General features: G+C 34.8%; 1 protein-coding gene across 11 annotated transcripts in view; it reads right to left on the bottom strand.

The window, feature by feature from the left end:
• DLG1 (discs large MAGUK scaffold protein 1) overlaps positions 1 to 17,287 on the bottom strand; it is a 228,839-nt gene extending 211,552 nt beyond the window's left edge. For 6 of the 11 annotated variants that reach the window (XM_031453810.2, XM_031453824.2, XM_064493993.1 and 3 more), the window contains exons 1-4: positions 16,840 to 17,286; positions 16,328 to 16,377; positions 15,522 to 15,653; positions 4,500 to 4,666 (exon numbers count right to left, since the gene is read on the bottom strand). In XM_031453810.2, coding sequence (XP_031309670.1) covers positions 4,500 to 4,666; positions 15,522 to 15,653; positions 16,328 to 16,346 — 318 coding nt within the window. In that variant the 5' untranslated portion in view covers positions 16,347 to 16,377; positions 16,840 to 17,286. Of the gene's footprint in view, positions 1 to 4,499; positions 4,667 to 15,521; positions 15,654 to 16,327; positions 16,378 to 16,839 lie in introns of all 11 variants that reach the window. The other 5 variants (XM_064493982.1, XM_064493986.1, XM_064493998.1 and 2 more) reach the window with 2 other exon arrangements.
• Between the last annotated feature and the right edge of the window lie 633 nt (positions 17,288 to 17,920).

Here is a 17,920-nt window from a genome sequence, read left to right as displayed (position 1 = left end):
ATTTCCCTTCCACAAAGATGAACTCAGAAGGGCTGATACAAGGGAACTTGAGATAGCAGAGACATTTGAAAACAAGAGCACATTACTGAAAGTGGACTAAGTGTGTATTCTTCTTAACCTACCTAAACTCGTATTTTTTTTTCTTTTCATAGAGTCATACTCTACCTCCTGATGTGCAACTTGCTTCAAGCACTTAATAACATACACTAGTTATAGAGACTGTATTTTTATGCCTGCCATTTTATATTCCATTAAGTGGCTGTATGGCCGTACGAAACTAACAATCATTTAGATTGTTTTCCCGTTGTTTTTTATTAACATTACAAATAATATGTCAATAAGCATGCATACTTATTTTTAAATATGTATTAATAATTTGTGTGAGTACATCTGTGACAGACGCTGGATCAAAAGATGAATATATACTGTCAAGCTGTCTTTCAAAACTGTTGCACCACTGTATGCTCCCAACAACAGCACAAGAATTTGTTTCCTCACATTTAATTAATTTTTGACAATCAAGTAAGTTGAAAACTGTCAATTTAATTTGCATTAAAAAATTTTTTTTGTTGGGGGGAGGTAATTAGGTTTATTTATTTAATTATTTTTTAAGTGGCAGTACTGGGGATGGAACTCAGGACCTCGTGCATGCTAATCATGCATTCCACACTGAACTATACCCTCTCCCCCTAACTTGAATTTTTTAAGTGAGGTTGAACATCTCTCATAGACTTACTGGCCCATTTGTATTTCTTTTTCTCCAAACTCCTTGTTCATGTCCTTTGGTTATTTTCCTATTGAAAATGGCCTTTTAGTTTTTATTGATCTGTAGCAGGTTTCTTGAGTTGAAAGGGTTGGAAATTAATTCCTTTTCATAAATGTGGCAAAACTTTTTCCTGGTGTATCATTTATTTGTTCACAGTATCTTTCAAGATACAGAAATTCTATAATCAAAGTTCAAACTTTATGCAATCCACAAAGAATGTCACAAAGTCAGCATTCTTAAACTTTTCTTCGAATTTTTCAGTCTTCTTTGTTGCTGTGTTTAGAAAAGCTTTCCATATACAAAACCATTAAAAGCTTATTTTTATGGTTTCATTATTTTTTAACCTTTGAATCTTTGATCCATTTGAAATGTACTGTATCATCAGGAATAGTATTGTCATAGACTAAATGTTTGTGTCCCCCTCCAAATTCATAGGTTGAAATTTTAATCCCCAGTGTGATGGCATTAGGAAATGGGGCCTCTGGGAATTGATTAGGTCATGAGAGTAGAAGCTTCATAAATGGGATTAGTGCCCTTAGAAAAGAGACCCCAGAGAGCTCCCTCACATCTTCCTCAATGTTGAGGACACAGGAGGAAAATGACAATCTATGAACTGGGAAGTGAGACCTCACTAGTGATTTGATCTTGGACTTCCAGCATCCAGAACTGTGAGGAATAAACCTGTCTTGTTTATAAGCCATCTAGGCTATGGTATTCTGTTATAGCAGCCCAAGAGAACTAAGACAGGATGTTGGAATTTCTCATTAAAACAGGCAATTTCTCCTACTCCTGCATTTTGCTTCCTTTCAAATATTCTTCCTTACAATCTTTAAAAGTAATTGCCCTTATTTTAAAATAGATTTTTTAATAAAAATGACACATGCTCATTATTTTTAAAAAGTAACAGAAAAGTACTAAAAAATCTCCATTATCCAAAAACAGTCATCATTATTAAGCAAACATTTCCAAACATCTCACTAGGCATATGTTCAAAGTAGAGACGTATCAAAACCAAAAAAAGTTTCAAGAAAATGGAATACTAATTATTCCACTTTAAAAATAAATTGGTATTAATTTTCATTTTACTACATCAGAAGAAATAGAAGAAATACAGTCACAAAGCCACAAATTAAATGACAAATGAGAATCTGGCAAGAGTTAGATCAGTTACCAACTGTTAAAAAAAAAAAGACAAGAAATAAAGCGGACAGATGCTTTATAGGACAAAGATTTTTACTTTAAGAAAATAAAAGAGCCAAGTGTTGGTAGAAATTGATCAATCTCAAATACTTCTTGCAAAAATAACCCTCTTTAAACATAGTCCTGCAAAAATGAACAAAAAGTAAAAGAGACAAGATCATGCTGCATGCAATTTTGTGAGAAAAAGATTACCTTACTTTTTAAATCCAAGAATACACAATGTGATGATAATCTAAATTTTGTACAAGACAAAATATTTTTATGATTTTCACTTCTTTTAAGTTATAGTTTAATAAAAACTTTTCTGCACTTGTTTTAATTTGGGTGGGTGCAGTCTATAAAACATATGAGGTGAATTAAATGATCCAATTCTCTTTTCAGTCGTAACACATGGGCCCCTAAAAGTCTAAAGTAGAAACTGAAATGAGAGATCAAGTTAAGGTCACTCAGACAAGTTTTCTGTCCAAATGATGGATAAATGAATGAGTTGAACAGGGGAATATACTTTCCTTCTTCCTCTCAAAAAAAAAAAAAACCAGAAATCAAACCTTCAAATATTTCTGGCTTTTTTTTTTAAAGTCTTATAACTGTCATCCACCAGTGTGTTTCAAAACTATTCACATTTTCAGACTAACATCTTCAGGGCAGTCTGTCCTCTCTGCAAAACCAGTACTTTCCTTTAATTGACCTAAGCTCACAGATTTTTCCCCCTTTATAAAAATCTAGGACTTGATAGACATAGGGATCCCTATATTCCCCTTACTAATAAGTCCATCTAAGAATGGGTACAGATTTCAAACATTACTACAGCATTCTCCATGTGCCAAGCCTTATGCAACATTTTGTAATCATACTCCCTTCTCCTCCATATTTCTAACTAATAAAATCTGATATTTGCAGTCTGAAAGGTCAGATACTACTATTCACTTTAAGCACATTTATCATGTCCATAATATACTTTTCAGGAGATACAGAAACTAGAAATGCAAAAAAGCATTCTAGGTACCAGTGCTTCATAATTTTATAAAAGTTGAAATATTTCCATTACAATTCTTAATGGAATTTAAAGCACTGTTGATCTTTCAGACTGAAATCTATAAGGAAGTCAACTTCCAACTTGCACAACTATTCACTTATTTAGCTTAATAAATATTTACTTTTACTGATTACATTAAGCCAGCCATTATTTGAACAATCTCATGTAAAAACAGACAAATATACTTCAAGAACACTATGCTTTATAATCATAGTTGAGTATCATAAATCAGACAATAGAAAATATAATTTAAGTTACTAAACAAGAAAGCCAATTCTCTTAAAATTTAACATGTTTCCTACATAATCAAATTTTTTAACCTAGGACCACAATAAATGTGAAATGGAAACTGTATTACTGATTAATATTTTAAAAATCTATTTGAAATGGACTAATATAAGTGCGAATGACAAAAGGGGATGGAAACTGATATTAACTAAGAGAAAATGATGAAAAACTAATAAAACAGAAAAATAGGGCTACACAGGCAATGTAACACTAGAATCTCTAACCAAAGAGAAATGTAAGTACATCCCATGGTTAACAGAGAACTGTGAAGTGGGTTTTAAGATGTCTGACATCCAAAGACAGACTTGCCTAAATTAGCTGAATAAGTGGGTCAAGTCATTAATTTTCTTCTGGATCTCAGTTTCCTTATCTTTAGGATGAAGGAAAGGAATCAGATGTTCTCTGATTCTTCCTGCTCTAAAATTCCATACTTCTGTGTTACTTAACACCAGAGAAAACTAAGAATCTGTCTACTTCATTACCAAAGGGCTGCCTGGTTGCTGTCTACCATTACTTTTCCCTGATTCAATTTTCCAGGCACTTCTCCAGTAGTAACTGGAAGGCACTGGAATCAAATTCAGTCTGACAACCACCTTCAAATGACTCATGTTCCTCAGACAGACTCCTCATTACAAACCATTTTGTATCTCTGTTATGTAGTATCTAACTCTACCAGCAAAGTAGATCACAACAAAAGAAAGAACATTACTAACCAGTTATGAAAACTCAAACAGACAGCTTTAACTATAAGCTGGAACCAATGCTGTCCTTTTATTATTATCTGATTTATTGATTAGGCTCTAGTGAGATTTAACAATGCAATCCTACAAGCCAATAAACAGAGAACTCTTGGGATAAATGTAGCAACTGCCCAGGACCAAAAAACTGTATTTCTGAGAAAAAATACCAGAGCAAAACCATCTTTTCAAAGTAGTTTCCATGTAATTATCACACAGATGGAACCTCACTGAGGTCTATCATGCAAAGTATTTTTTAATAGTCTAAATCAGACCTTAAACATTTACATTTTAATACAGGACACCAGAAATTCTGAGGTTTTCCTTTCAAAAATATTTTTAATCTCACCCTTTTTATTCCATTATAAAAGATATTTCCAAAAAATATCCATTTTAATAAAATAAAAAAATTAGTAGCCCCAATTAATTGATCACTGAAAAGCAGCTTAAGAAAAAAATTTTTTTATCTTACCTCTACACTAGGGCTAAGGCTGCTTGGTAGTGTTTCTGAAGTCACAGTAGTACTTGGAAGGCTGGAAATTTCCCAAGTATTCACAGGTTGTATTGGTTCAGACTGCTTTGAACGATCTATACATTTTGGATTATCCAATAAGGTCACTTCATAAAATTCTTGAATATCTGGAGGTAAGGAAAGGAAAAGAAAAATTCAAAAGTGTATTTTCTAATTAAACTATACATTACTAAAACAACATAACTGAAGTGCAAAATTTTTACTCTAGCTTAGTAAAATAAATCCAATCTTAAAATGTACTTAAACAGTGAGTATTTTCTCATTTTATTATGCCACAGTCATTTCAGAACTTTCAGGGCACAGTGTAAAAGTCATAGGCTTTTTATACTTCAAAGTCAGTACTGAGTTCAACTCCCTATTCCTTCATCAATTAGCTACATACACAGGCAAATTACTTAACCTCTGATAACTTGCCTCTTATCATTGTGAATTGTTACAAGAATTCAGTGTAATACATACAAAGTACACAACAGCATACATTCAGCTCCTAACAGACAGTAGTTAATACTATTATTGTGAATTCTGTAGATGTAAGTCATTACTGATATTTTATATATTTGTACCATCAATATCCAGGCTGGGAATGTAAACCCCTCAAGTGGTTTTAACTGCCCTTATAAACAAAGTAAAACAACAAAAAAAGAATATTATGTTTAAATAAAATCAAAGAACTAGGAAGTATTTTTAGATACCCTCTAGTTCAAATATTTAGAAATAGTTTAAGTATTTTATGTTATTTTAGAAACACTCAGTTAAAGGTAAGACAAAACTCTAAAAGAAACCATAAAGGTACTTATAGCAGCAAAGGATTATTTGGAAGATCAAGTTACTTTGCTATCAGTTGGAATTATATGAACTTAGCATATTAACACTTGTTATTCATGCTACTCAGAAGCTTTGAGTGGTAGTCTATATAATGTTTAAGTACATCACTATTAGTTTTTTATTCACCTCCTGGTATAATTTTGAGTCAATTTGTTAAAGGAGGGAAATTATTATTTAATAGCAAAGGTGGGTTATTACCCTGTATAGAATCATAAACAGTAACTAAATAACATTTATACAGAATAACTTTGTTTCTCAAAATGATGAAAAGATTAGTATCTCCTTTAAAAAACAATGTTCTTTAAAAAACAATGCTACAGAGACAAAGTAATTCCCCTTTTAGTTTTGACTGATAACCACTGGAATTGTACAACTTTCTAGGCAAAGGGCTAATAAAAACTAAGGTCTGACAGTGAGAATAATACCAACCTACTTCACAGGATGTTAATATTACTGGAGAAAACTATATGTGAAAACATTTTATAAACCATAAATCACTAATTAAAACTGTTCACATAATCATCACAAAAAATTAGAAACTAAAATTCAGAGTATTAGTTACAAAGCATTTTTACCAAACAAAAATTGTTTAACCTAAACCTAAATCAAGTCTTTGGAACCAACTTCTAGTTCAGAGGAAATACAGGGGACAGAGGAATAAGTTAAAGGACACCAGAAAAGCAAACAACAAAACAGATCCAGAGGGAGACATTCTACAACTGACCTGGTTTCTTTAGAAAGTCAATGTCATGAAAGGGAAAAATAAATTGTTTGAAAGTAAGGATTTTCCTGAATAAAGGAAGTAAAGACATAGCAACTAACTTCAGTGTTAGAGCCTTAACTGGTATATGTGTTTGGGGGAGGGGGGGTGAACTATAAAAGACATTGTGACATTAATTAGGGAAATTTAAACACAGATCATTTTCCAGAATATATTAGGGGAAAAAATTTTAGTATAAGATATATACATGTATGAGAGTATGTATATATTTATGTAGTAGAACAAATATTTCTATATATATGTAAGAGATGTATTTTATATACATAGGAGATAAATATTTGTACACCTATCTACTTACCTACCTGTCTATATACAGAGAGATCGATTTCCTACCCTCCTCCCACCAAAAAAACAAACACACAAAAAAATAGCTCCTAGTACAGTATCATGCCCTCCAAGAGTACTAATTGAGTGCTGAGCAACTGGTTACCAACCCCAAGATAAACGGCCCACATCACTACATAAAATTTTTATTGTATCTTCCATATTTTGTAAGTTAACTTTCAAACCTTAAATTTCTGTGACCTTTTTATTTTGTAACTGACTAGCAGAAATACTGATGTATTGCCATTTAATAACATCTCTTAACAAAAACTCTAGACCAATGCTGTCCAAAAGTCACTTTCTGTAATGATGAATGTTCTACAGCTGTACTGTCCAATATGTAGCCACTAGCTATATATGGCTATTGAGCATTTAAAATGTGATTAGTGTGACTGAGAAACTGAATTTCTAATTTTATTTAGGTTTAATTAATTTAAACAGCCACATGCAGCTAGTGGCCACAGTACAGAACAACAGAGATCTAAACTAATATAATGCAGAGTAACATTTTACTATCTAGCATGGTCACAGAAGAAAGTGTTCCCTACATGAGTTTTTCAAAAGTTCATTTGCAACTTGCTACTATCAATTAAAATGTCTCAATTTCAGGTCTTACATTCATTTATCAAACAGTCGTTCTTAATTTGCTGTTCTGAGCTCCTATGGACTAGAGAACCAAATATCCACATTTTATATCCCATGCACTTTACTCATTTAAGCTCCCCTAGACTCTCATTCATCTTATTTTTTTTATTGTGGCACAATATGTATAACATAAAATTTATCATTTTTAAGCGTGCAGTTCAGTGACATTAAGGACATTTACATTGTTATCCAACTATTGCCACTATCCAACTCCAGAACTTTTTCATCATCCCAAACTGAATTTCTGTGCCCATTAAACAATAACTCCCCATTCTGTCCTTACCCTAGTCCCTGGTAACAACTTTTCTTACTGTCTCTATGAATTTGACTATTCTAGGTGGTTCATGTAAGTGGAATCATACAATATTTATCCTTTTGTGTCTGGCTGATTCCACTTACCATCATGTTCAAGATTTATCCATCCATGTTATAGAATGTACCAGAATTTCATTCCTTTTAAAGGCTGAATAATATTACATTGTTTACATATACCACATTTTGTTTAGTAACCATTCATCTATTGATGAACACTTGGGTGGTTTTCACCTTTTGGATGATGTGAATAATGCTGCTATGAACACGGGTATATAAATACCTCTTTGAGTCCCTACTTTCAGTTCTTTTGGCTATTACCCAGAAGTGGAATTACTAGATGAAATGGTGACTTTAAGTTTCAATATTTTGAGAAACCATCATACTGCTTTCCATTGTGACTGCATCATTTTATATTCCTACCATCAGTGCACAGGGTTTAATTTCTCCATATCCTCATTAACCCTTGTTATTTACTGTTTTGTTGATACTAGCCATCCTAATGGGAGTTTACTCAACGTATTTTGTCTTAAGTGTGATATAGTTAATAATGTGGTTATTTATTCAAAGAAATACATAATAAAACACCAAAATGACTAAAGGTACATCCATGTATCAGAACAGAAAATATTAAAAAGACAGATAATACTCTGTAGTGTTTAAGGAATAGTGAATTAGTCAGTCCTGCACATAATGTCTAAAAAATTAATTGCTATAACATTCTAATGGTAATTTTAAAAATTATATCACAAGCCTTTTGAATTGCACATCCCCTTTTACTAAGTAATTCATTTCTAGGAACTTACCCAAAGGATATATTAAAAGATGTAGAACAACAAAGAGGCTGGGACATTATGTTGTACACCAGAGACTGACACACTGTAACTGAATATACTTCAATTAAAAAAAAAAAAGAGGCATATACAAGTGCAATGTTGTTTATAATTCAGAAAAATTATATACCTAAATGTTCCAGGAAATTATTAATGAAACTAGAACAAATCCATACAATGAAATAGTCATTTAAATGGTAAAAATCTATTGATATGTAAAGGCACATAATGATAAATTTTGTGGGATAAAAATAGTTAAAGGTAAAGCACAGAGAAGCCACACTGTATACACTTAAGCAAATTCAACCATAGCACCTCCTTCCACCTAAAAAGGGGTAATTCTACCTATCAGTCTATCCAGTAAGTGAGTATCAGCAAATAAAAAGTGAGACAGAAGACTTCCCTCAGGTAGTCTCCATTTTCACAGCATCTCTCCATGTATCACTGGGCTGAGTGTGATTCTAGAATTATATGCTTTTTGTACAAGAGGTCACTTAAATACAAGCCAACCACTTCACCTGTTGCTCAACTGAAGAAACAATTTCTTTCTACTAGAAGAAAAAAACAATTGTATTGTAGTTAATAAGAGACAATGTTAAATTCCTAAAGGAATTTCGAGGATAATTTTAATCTGACATTTTTCACTTTACACACTGATTTTTAAGAATCAACTCCCACTGAGTTGTAGAAACAATTATACTGTGTTTTACTTGCGTAGGGAGTTTGTTTTGCAAAATGGAAGTGTATACACGCGCGCACATACACACACACAAGGATAATATCCTAAAAGGATATTCACATTATGGAAAAAGTAGGAGTTTATTTTTGGTGTGAGAATTTTCTCACTTACAATATTTTATATAAAGTACATTTATCTAATCTCAAATGTTTTACATGGAACATAATTCCATTTTGGAGGGTTAGAGAGAAGGCATCTAGAAACCTGAAAAACAATGAAATATAAACCCACCATTTTGGAGGGAAAAACTTTGTCAGTTAATTGACTAAAATAAACTAAAATATACAACAGTCAAATCTACTCAGGCACAGATATTCTGCCATCTTCTAAACCAAAGTACGCTGAAAAAGCCATTTTGATTCCTGAAGAGAAAAGTATATAAAATTTTAAAGTGTGTATTACAGTTTGTTGTTTCACACACTAGGAAAAGAAAAAAAAGTCAAGCTGGTGTCCAAAACAAATTATTCCAACACTTAAATACTGTATGACTAACAGTCATAGCGTATTCCTTAAAACAAGGTGTGTATCAAAACAAACCAAAGCTTCTCAAAGAAATGGTTGATTCTAAGGCTAGGGCAGGATGTGTACAAGATGAACCTGAAATACCTTGTTTTGACAAAAAGTAAGAAAGTGCTTAAAAAAAAAAAAAAGATAAGGGCATGTCATAAGGACCAAGAACAAGTTTGAGAAGGCTTCCACTAGGTAAATCTGAGACAATATAAACACCAAAGTCATTAAGGATGGTAATAAATTATCAACCACTGAAGAAATATGATAGCTAGCTAGGCAGATAGACAGACAGACAGGTGGGAAAGGAGGGGTCTTAATTACAATAAAATACCAAGTGTTAGTTGGAGACTACAGAGAAGTGCTGCTGTTTAAAAAACTGTCATTTTTCAACTGCTATTTCCAACATAGTAAAAACTGGTTCAGGCAAGCATCATCAATGTATGCTAAGTCTAGAAGGAAATTTTGCTAAAGAGCAGGGTATGTACAAGGTGTTAAACTGTCTCCCTCACATGTTGCTTATAAGATACAAAGGGAAAAAAGGTAACTTTAGAGTGGAGAAACAACACCTTAATTGGGTGATCAAAATTAACATTACCAATGAAGGGCAGAAGACATTATGTAACTCTAGATGTACAGAACCATATAAAATACATAACCTGAGTCTAATCACAAGCAAAATGAGAAACAGTATATAAAAAATAAGAGCAGAGGGGAACTGTATTCTTCAAAAATATCAGTATCATAAAAGACAAAGGATGAAAATGTGCTCAGATTAAAGGAGACTAAAGAGACATGACAAATAAATGCAATAGCTGAATAGTGTACTGGAAAAATAATTTGAAAAGGCAAAATTTAGTGGGAAAAAATCTGTCCCTACAAAGATGAAATAGCTTAGACTAGAAGAAATATTTACAGATGCTTTTACAGCTCTGTGATAAGGTTCTAAAGACAATTGAACTAGATTCAACATAATCAAAGCACCACTTCAGAATAGTAGTAAGCAAAACTACTAACAAATAAATAACAATCCAATTCAATCAAAGCCACCAACTAAATAGTTAAAATTCCTTCCAATTCCAAAAAGTTTTAGCCAATAGTCTGATCCACATCCTGTTGTAAATGTTTTCCTCTCAAATCTAGCCTGCAAGTTACACGCACACGCACATATGCATAAAGTTAGCAATAGACTAAAGTATAACATCACTGGGACCAAAAATAAACAAAAAAAAATCTAAGAAATTTTGACATTTAACCATCATAGGTGGAAGTTTGTAAACTTTGATTACTAAGTAAATACGCTTTTCAAAATGTGTAAATTCTACCATAAACATCACTCTATCATTATAAACATTCTCCAAGTAAACACTATTTTTAAAGTAGTGCTTTAAAAACACTGACCCTACAGATCGACATCTACGTTAAACATGCTTGTTGTTAGTGTTCCTTATTGTGTTAAAATATTCAACTTACCATAGCGAACATTCTAATGGTTGAATGTGAGGAGAGGCTCTGGATTCAGATTAGTTGAATCCTATTTCTGGCTCCATAATTTACTATTTGAGGGTCCTTGGGCAAGATACATAACCTCTCATTGCCTCTGTTTTCTAATTTATAAAATGGTATAATCACCTCATAGGTGAATATACACCTCATAGGATTATGATGACCAAATAAGATACTTTTATTAGCACAAAGAAAGAGTTCAATAAATGTTAGCCATCATTACTTTTTACATAGTTAAAAAAGCCATACTTTCACAACCATTAGGATGGCTACTATCAAAAACTGAAAATAGCAAGTGTTGACAAGGATGTGGAGAAATTGGAACCCTTGTGCACTGTTGTTAGGATTATAAAATGGTGCAACCACTATGGAAAACATTATGGTAGTTCCTCAAAAAATTAAAAATATAACTACCACATGATCCCACATTCCTACTCAGGGTATATATCCAAAAGAACTGAAAGCAGGTTCTCAAAGAGATAGTTGCACACTCACATTCATAGCAACACAGCTCACAATAGCCAAGAGGTAGAACAACCCAAATGTCTATCAATGGATGAATGGATAAACAAAAATTTGACACATATATACATCTACATATGTGCACACACACACATATACACACAAGAGAATATTATTCAGCCTTAATAAGGAAGGAAATCCTATCACATGATACCACATGAATGAACCTTAAGGACATTATGCTAAGTAAAATAAGACAATCACAAAAAGACAATACTTTATATGAGTTCTCTTATATAAGGTATTTACAGTAGTCAAAATGAGAGACAGAAAGTAGAATGGTGGCTACTAAGAGCTGGAGGGAGGAGGAAAAGGGGAGCTGTTGTTTAATAGATACTGAGTTTCAGTTTTGCAAGATGAAAAAGTTCCAAATTGTTACACAACAATATGAATATACTTAACACTACTGACCTTAAGAAAACATTTTTAATGTTTAAAAATGGTTAAGATGATAGATTTTATGTTTTTTACAATTAAAAAGAGTCGCACTTTTAAAACCCAGTATTTCCAAACTTAAATGTCCTTTACCATGTTTATAAGGGAAATTATCATTTAACAAAGTAGCAACAAATGAATCAGAAGCCAAAAAAAACTCAGAAATTGACAGTGTTATTATATAACCCATCTTCATTCTGAAATACCTGCAGAACTATGATAAAACAGTGCATTAAAATAAGCTTGCTATTTATCACGGACAAAATACACAAATCATGTGACTCAACTCACTAAAGTCTCTAAGGCCAACCTGATACTGAGTCCAGCGTTTCTTCCTGTGCAGAAGGAAAGTAGATGAGTTCTCTGATCCCATAAATAAACCCAGGAGGTCTAGACTGATACGAAATCTTTGAGGACTACCAAGGAAGGTCCTGTCAGACTGCAGACAAACCTAAGAATCAGAAATGACCTTAAACCACTAAGACCTGAACACCAGAGCTTTGACTGTTATCAAACCATATCCAATCTACTTTACTCATAAAATTTTCAAATATAAGTATAGAAAATGAGAATACAAAATCAAATATAAGAACTTTTCAATTCAGGGATTAAAATTAGGAAGACTTTATCTCCCATTTATACAAAAATAATCACCAATTTGGGAATAAATTTTAAACAAATATATAGCTCATGGACCCTTTTAAAGCTACAATTTAAATATTCAGCTCTAAATAAACAACTTAGCTGAAACTCAAAAGTTTGTAAAAAATTCATTGCTTTCAACAATTTTTCAATCTTCAAGCCATCCTTCAAGGATACCACCAAGCATCAGAGCTAGAACAATGATTGTCTTATTTCACTGAGGATACTGACATTCAGAATATCAATTATAAAATGCACCATTATTTCTCATGCCACTAAGAATGTAACACCAATGCCAATATACATGTTATAAAATGAATCCCAAATTCAGAGGTATTAAAATATTTAAATATTAGTATCTTAAAACAGATGTAATGCAGTATGTGCATGCTTGTTCCTTCCTCTGAATATCCTCAAGGTACCAGGAACCTTATCTTAGTAATATAGCAACTACAAAGGGAGGGAGAAAAAAAATCATCTCTATAACACCAAAAGTTCTAGGGCCTTACACAGTTTTTTTAAACGCAGGAAAACAGTCGATACAAACTACCAATTCAAGGAATCAATCAATAAATAATTGATGCAGACTGCAAATCCAAAGAAGTAATTAGATAATTCACTATAGCCTAAGGAAATGATTTTCAAACTCTGCAAGTCAAGAACCTAAGCACCACATGCCTTTCAAACAATCAGATGGCCAAGACCCATGTTTCCTTTAATCCAATGGTCCACAGACATCAGCTCAGAGGATAAAATGTTACCTACTAAAGGAAAAAACGGTTAACCCAGAATTTTTCAGTACATACTATGAACAATGGACTATAGTTTAGCTTAGGCTAATTTACGAGCTTAAGTACATTACCACGCTGTTTCAAAACAATGCAAAGCAAAAAAATCTTACTGACCTAAAGATTTTCAAAGAAAAGCAATAAAGGTTAATAAATTAACCCAATTTCAGCACACACAAAAAATGCATTTATTATTTAGTAGTGTCAACAATTAATTTAATTATAGTATGAAAACACACAAAAAAAACTCTACTAAATTTACCCGTTTCAAAATTTCTAAAATCTATTACTTTTCTTACACCAAAATCTGACACCACCAATCTATAAAACTTTAAATCTAAATATCAAAGTAAATTCACAATCAATAAAATTATACAGAACAAAGAAGATTCACAAATATAACTCAGAATTAGAAAACTCTATCAGAATTTAATTATGAATAAGAATAAACACATTCAAAACAGGCAAGACAGACTACATTACAAAAAAAAATCCTCCCAAACTCAGCAAAACTACCTCCAATCTATGAAGAAATCTAAGTGTAGATTCTGTGTGGTTACTTCACTAATTTAATTTTCTTATGTCACAGATTCCACACAGAGGAGTCCATCTATTTAAGTCTATGTCTATATGTAAAAGAAGATGTACAAGTCACACTATTTTTTTCCTAAACAGTAACCCTTCTAAATAAAACATTTCTAGCTTTAATGTTGATTTAGAAAACTAAATAATTAAAAATGATTTTTCCTTTCATTCTTGTTTTTTCAGAGGAATCCAATTTGATCATCCATTTGGACCTTAAACCTCGAGCTTAAAAATTCAGGTTTAAAAAACGTCCAAAAGTTTAAACAAAAAATTACCACAAAATGTTGGTAATTTCTGAAGATGGGTGACATATATAGCAGTTCATTATACTGTTCTCTCTATTGTATATGTTTCTAAAAGTCTATAATAATACTAAATTTTTAAAAATTATTCAGGTGTATTGAGTGATCTTCTTTAAGGTTTTCTTTAATTCTAAAACTAATTTAGTAGAGTACCAATTTACCAGTAAGTTATCTGACATGATACACTAATTGAATGTAGTCCTCAAATCACATCAAAAGTTACTCTATCAACAGAAATAAGGCTGTAACTACTAGGAAGTGACTAAGGAAAAAACTGTAATGCAATGAAGTGTATGTCCCATTTTAATATGTTATACAGTCAATGACTAATAAAAATACATTTCATTCTTAGAATTGAAAGGGACAAATTTTCCAGTTCATTAGTTTGTACACTTTTCAAGGTACGTAGGGGAGACGGCCAGAGACAGATTACCCATTTTTATATACTGGGGATTGTGTACAAATTTTAAGATTTTGCTTAAAAAAGGATCTTGCTACTTTTTAGAAAAATGCTTAAAAACCACTGTTCCATTGCACCCACATGCTACAGCTAATAAAGTGACTTAGAAAAGATTAAATTACTTGTACTATATCATTTAATCAATGGCACTATTAGGAACAGAATTCAGCACTCTTCAATTTTTGTCAAGTTCTCCTTTAAAACAACGCACCATCTCAAATTTAAGTTACAGTTAAGAATAAAATTCTGTATCAATATTTTTCTCTGTAAAATAAGATTTGACAAGATCATCTCTAAGATCATTTTCCAGGTCTAAAATTCTGACTCCACAAATGCCAAGTTCAAACAGAGATCTATATTAAGGGAATGAATCCATAGCAGAACTCTTCAAACATTTTTAGGGACTCTAGAGAAATACAAGTCAAATACAGAAACAAGCTAACAGTTATTCAGTCATTACTTTTTGGGTCCTAAAACATTTTTGTAACTTCATCTTTTAATGCTAGGATGGGAAACTCTTATCAAAGACCACTGAAATAATCATACTGAAAGGTTTTTTTTTTTTTTTTTTTGTTATTTGATACTTTTGGAAAGGAAACTGGCCTAAGTATCAAAATACACAACTCCCTGGATGTTCAAGTTACTGAATGCCTCACAGAGTACCAAGTATAACACTCTCTTAAGTTTAAAATAAATGAATTCAGAGAAGCATTAGGCCTAACTGACACACAATGGTCACAAAGTTTTAATTCCCACCTATTAAAGCCTGAAAGAGGTTGCTCTGAAATATGTTAATGACTCGTTCTATGGAACTTCTGAGCTGTCTGTCTTCAGTTTGGCTTAGTTTTGAACGATAATCTTCCAAAAGGTGCAATGCTCTCTGGGTATCTGAAGAAAAAAAAAAAAGTCTGATTAAAATTACATATATACAAGAAAGTACTACACACTAGCTATGCAGCAAATGATTCTGCAAGATATCTAAACAGCTCCCAAATCCTCCGTATCAATCCATGCTACTCTGTTCATATACACATATATATTCCCTAGAATGATCCAAAAAATTGTAAACACATCACAGTAGATAAAGGTGAACAGTTCGTAATAAGCATGTACTAGTAGTCTACTACAAAAAAGATCATTTTATCAAAGTATTAGTAACAGTTCCAGCTGATACTGATATACAAAAGCAGATTATCTACAACCTGTCATTATAATCCAAATATTAAGTGTTCCAAAACGACTAATTCTTAGCCAGTATCCCACATTCACTTACAAAATAGTATTTAGTAAGAATGATAAAGTGAAATACTGAAACACCAATACAGAATTTTTAAAAAGACATTTCAGAGGAAAAAAGTTAACTGCCTCTCCAGTCACCAGAGAGACGTCAAGAAAAAAAGTTTGACAAACATTTAGGTGTTTCCATCTTTTGAAATGATGGAAGGCTGATTCCCTAAGTATTAAGGCTAGGGCTGTGCTATCTCATCAGTTACACAAACATCTTTAGAACAAAACACACAGAAAAACAAATGACACAAAAGAATTCCTACATAAATTCTCACCTTGCTTCCGGACCGGCATTTTTCTTCAGAATCAGGAAGAGGGCACACACCTTTACGAACATAAAACAGAAAGGAAACAGAACTCAAGAAAATAATAGAATGGTGGTTAAACTAGTAATTCCCCTAACTCTCAAATCGAAAAACTCCCAGCCCTATTTGAAAAGCCCACCTGGCAAAGTTTTCCTAAGTAAAAGGAAGAGCCTCAAAACCCAGCAGTGTCAATCAATCTAGAAAGCTTTTACCTAGGGGGAGGTACGCCTGCAAATTAAGAGCAGACAGAAGAAAGATTCCAAATTCTCCTCGAAAGCCGCCCCCTCTCCAAAAGGGCACTAAATGTCTTGACGTGGGGCCACCCCTCCCCCGGCGTAAGTATCCATACTCCCCACCTGCTACGGGGGGGATGAAAAGGCGCTCCGATACTTGGCCCCTAAGTCAGCAGCGGCTGTAGAGCGCTAGAAGGGACCAACTGGACTTATCACCCCGCCCTGCCTGGGCCCCCTCCTCTCGCTTGCCTGTCTCCTTGCTCGCTTCCTCCGAGCTACTCCAGCGGGGGCCGGACGGGGCAGCGGCCGCTCTCCGCGACGCCCTCGCGCCCCACATGCACACCTCCGCGGGCCCCCACACCTGCGGCGCCGCCACAAAGTTCCTGCGAGTGGTGTGCGCTCGGAGCTGGGGTGCGCCCCGGACGGTCTCCGGGCGGCTCCCCCTCCCTACCCAGCTCCACGTCCCCCCGCCCTCGCCGGGGCTCGAGGAGCTGAGCTGAGGGGGGTGAGGGAACGGGGGAGGAGCGCCCCTCGGCTGCCGCACCCCCGCTGCCGCTGCCTCTTCCTCGTCCTCGGCCACCGCCGCCTCCTCACTCGCCGAAGCCCGCAAGCCCGCTAGCCCGCTCCTAGCCTAGCCGCCCCACCCCCGGAACCTCGCCTCCTTCCGCGCCCCCAACCGCTCTCCCTCTAAACTTTCCGCCAAGATGGCGGCCCTGGAGCTGGACTGCCGCGCCCCCACGTGACCGCTTTCCCGGCGCTCTCAGCCAATGGGAAGTGAGGAGGCGGCTCGCGCCGAGCCCCGGGCTCTCAGCGCTGCTACCTTTGGGTTGGAAGGAGGAGGAGGACCAGGAGGGGGGTTGGGGAACGCGAAGAGGAAACCAGGGAGCACCCAAGTGAACCTCCTCGCTTAAATGGGCGGCTACCGAAGTGGCTCTGAGGACAAAGGACTTGACACTCAGACTCTACAGGTGGTCCGAGGGGCCCTGGAAGAGCCCGCTTTTACCTTGCCCTAGCCCACCGGTGTGTCCCCCGGTTCTGAGCGAGTAGCGCGCCAGGCCTGGTAGGGTCAGGGTGTCGAGAGACGTGACCTCACCTACACCAGATCCAGGACACTCATCCCAACACACCCTTTAACCCCACTAAACACGTGCTGTTTTCAACTCCACGGCATAAGTGTGCCCCCGGGGGTGGATCCCCAATCTGGAAAAGCGTTCTCGGGGAGGAGTCGACTGTGCCACCCACGATAAGGGGCGGGAAAGGGCGGAGCCTGGAGGGGGGAAGAGGGAGGAGTGTGGGCCTGGGGGTAGGGGGAGTGCCGTCTCTGCACTCT

The sequence above is a fragment of the Camelus dromedarius genome, chromosome 2 (assembly GCF_036321535.1).
Source record: "Camelus dromedarius isolate mCamDro1 chromosome 2, mCamDro1.pat, whole genome shotgun sequence".
Taxonomy (NCBI): domain Eukaryota; kingdom Metazoa; phylum Chordata; class Mammalia; order Artiodactyla; family Camelidae; genus Camelus; species Camelus dromedarius.
Note: the sequence above shows the minus strand (reverse complement) of the source record. Positions and strands in the feature narration are given on the sequence as shown.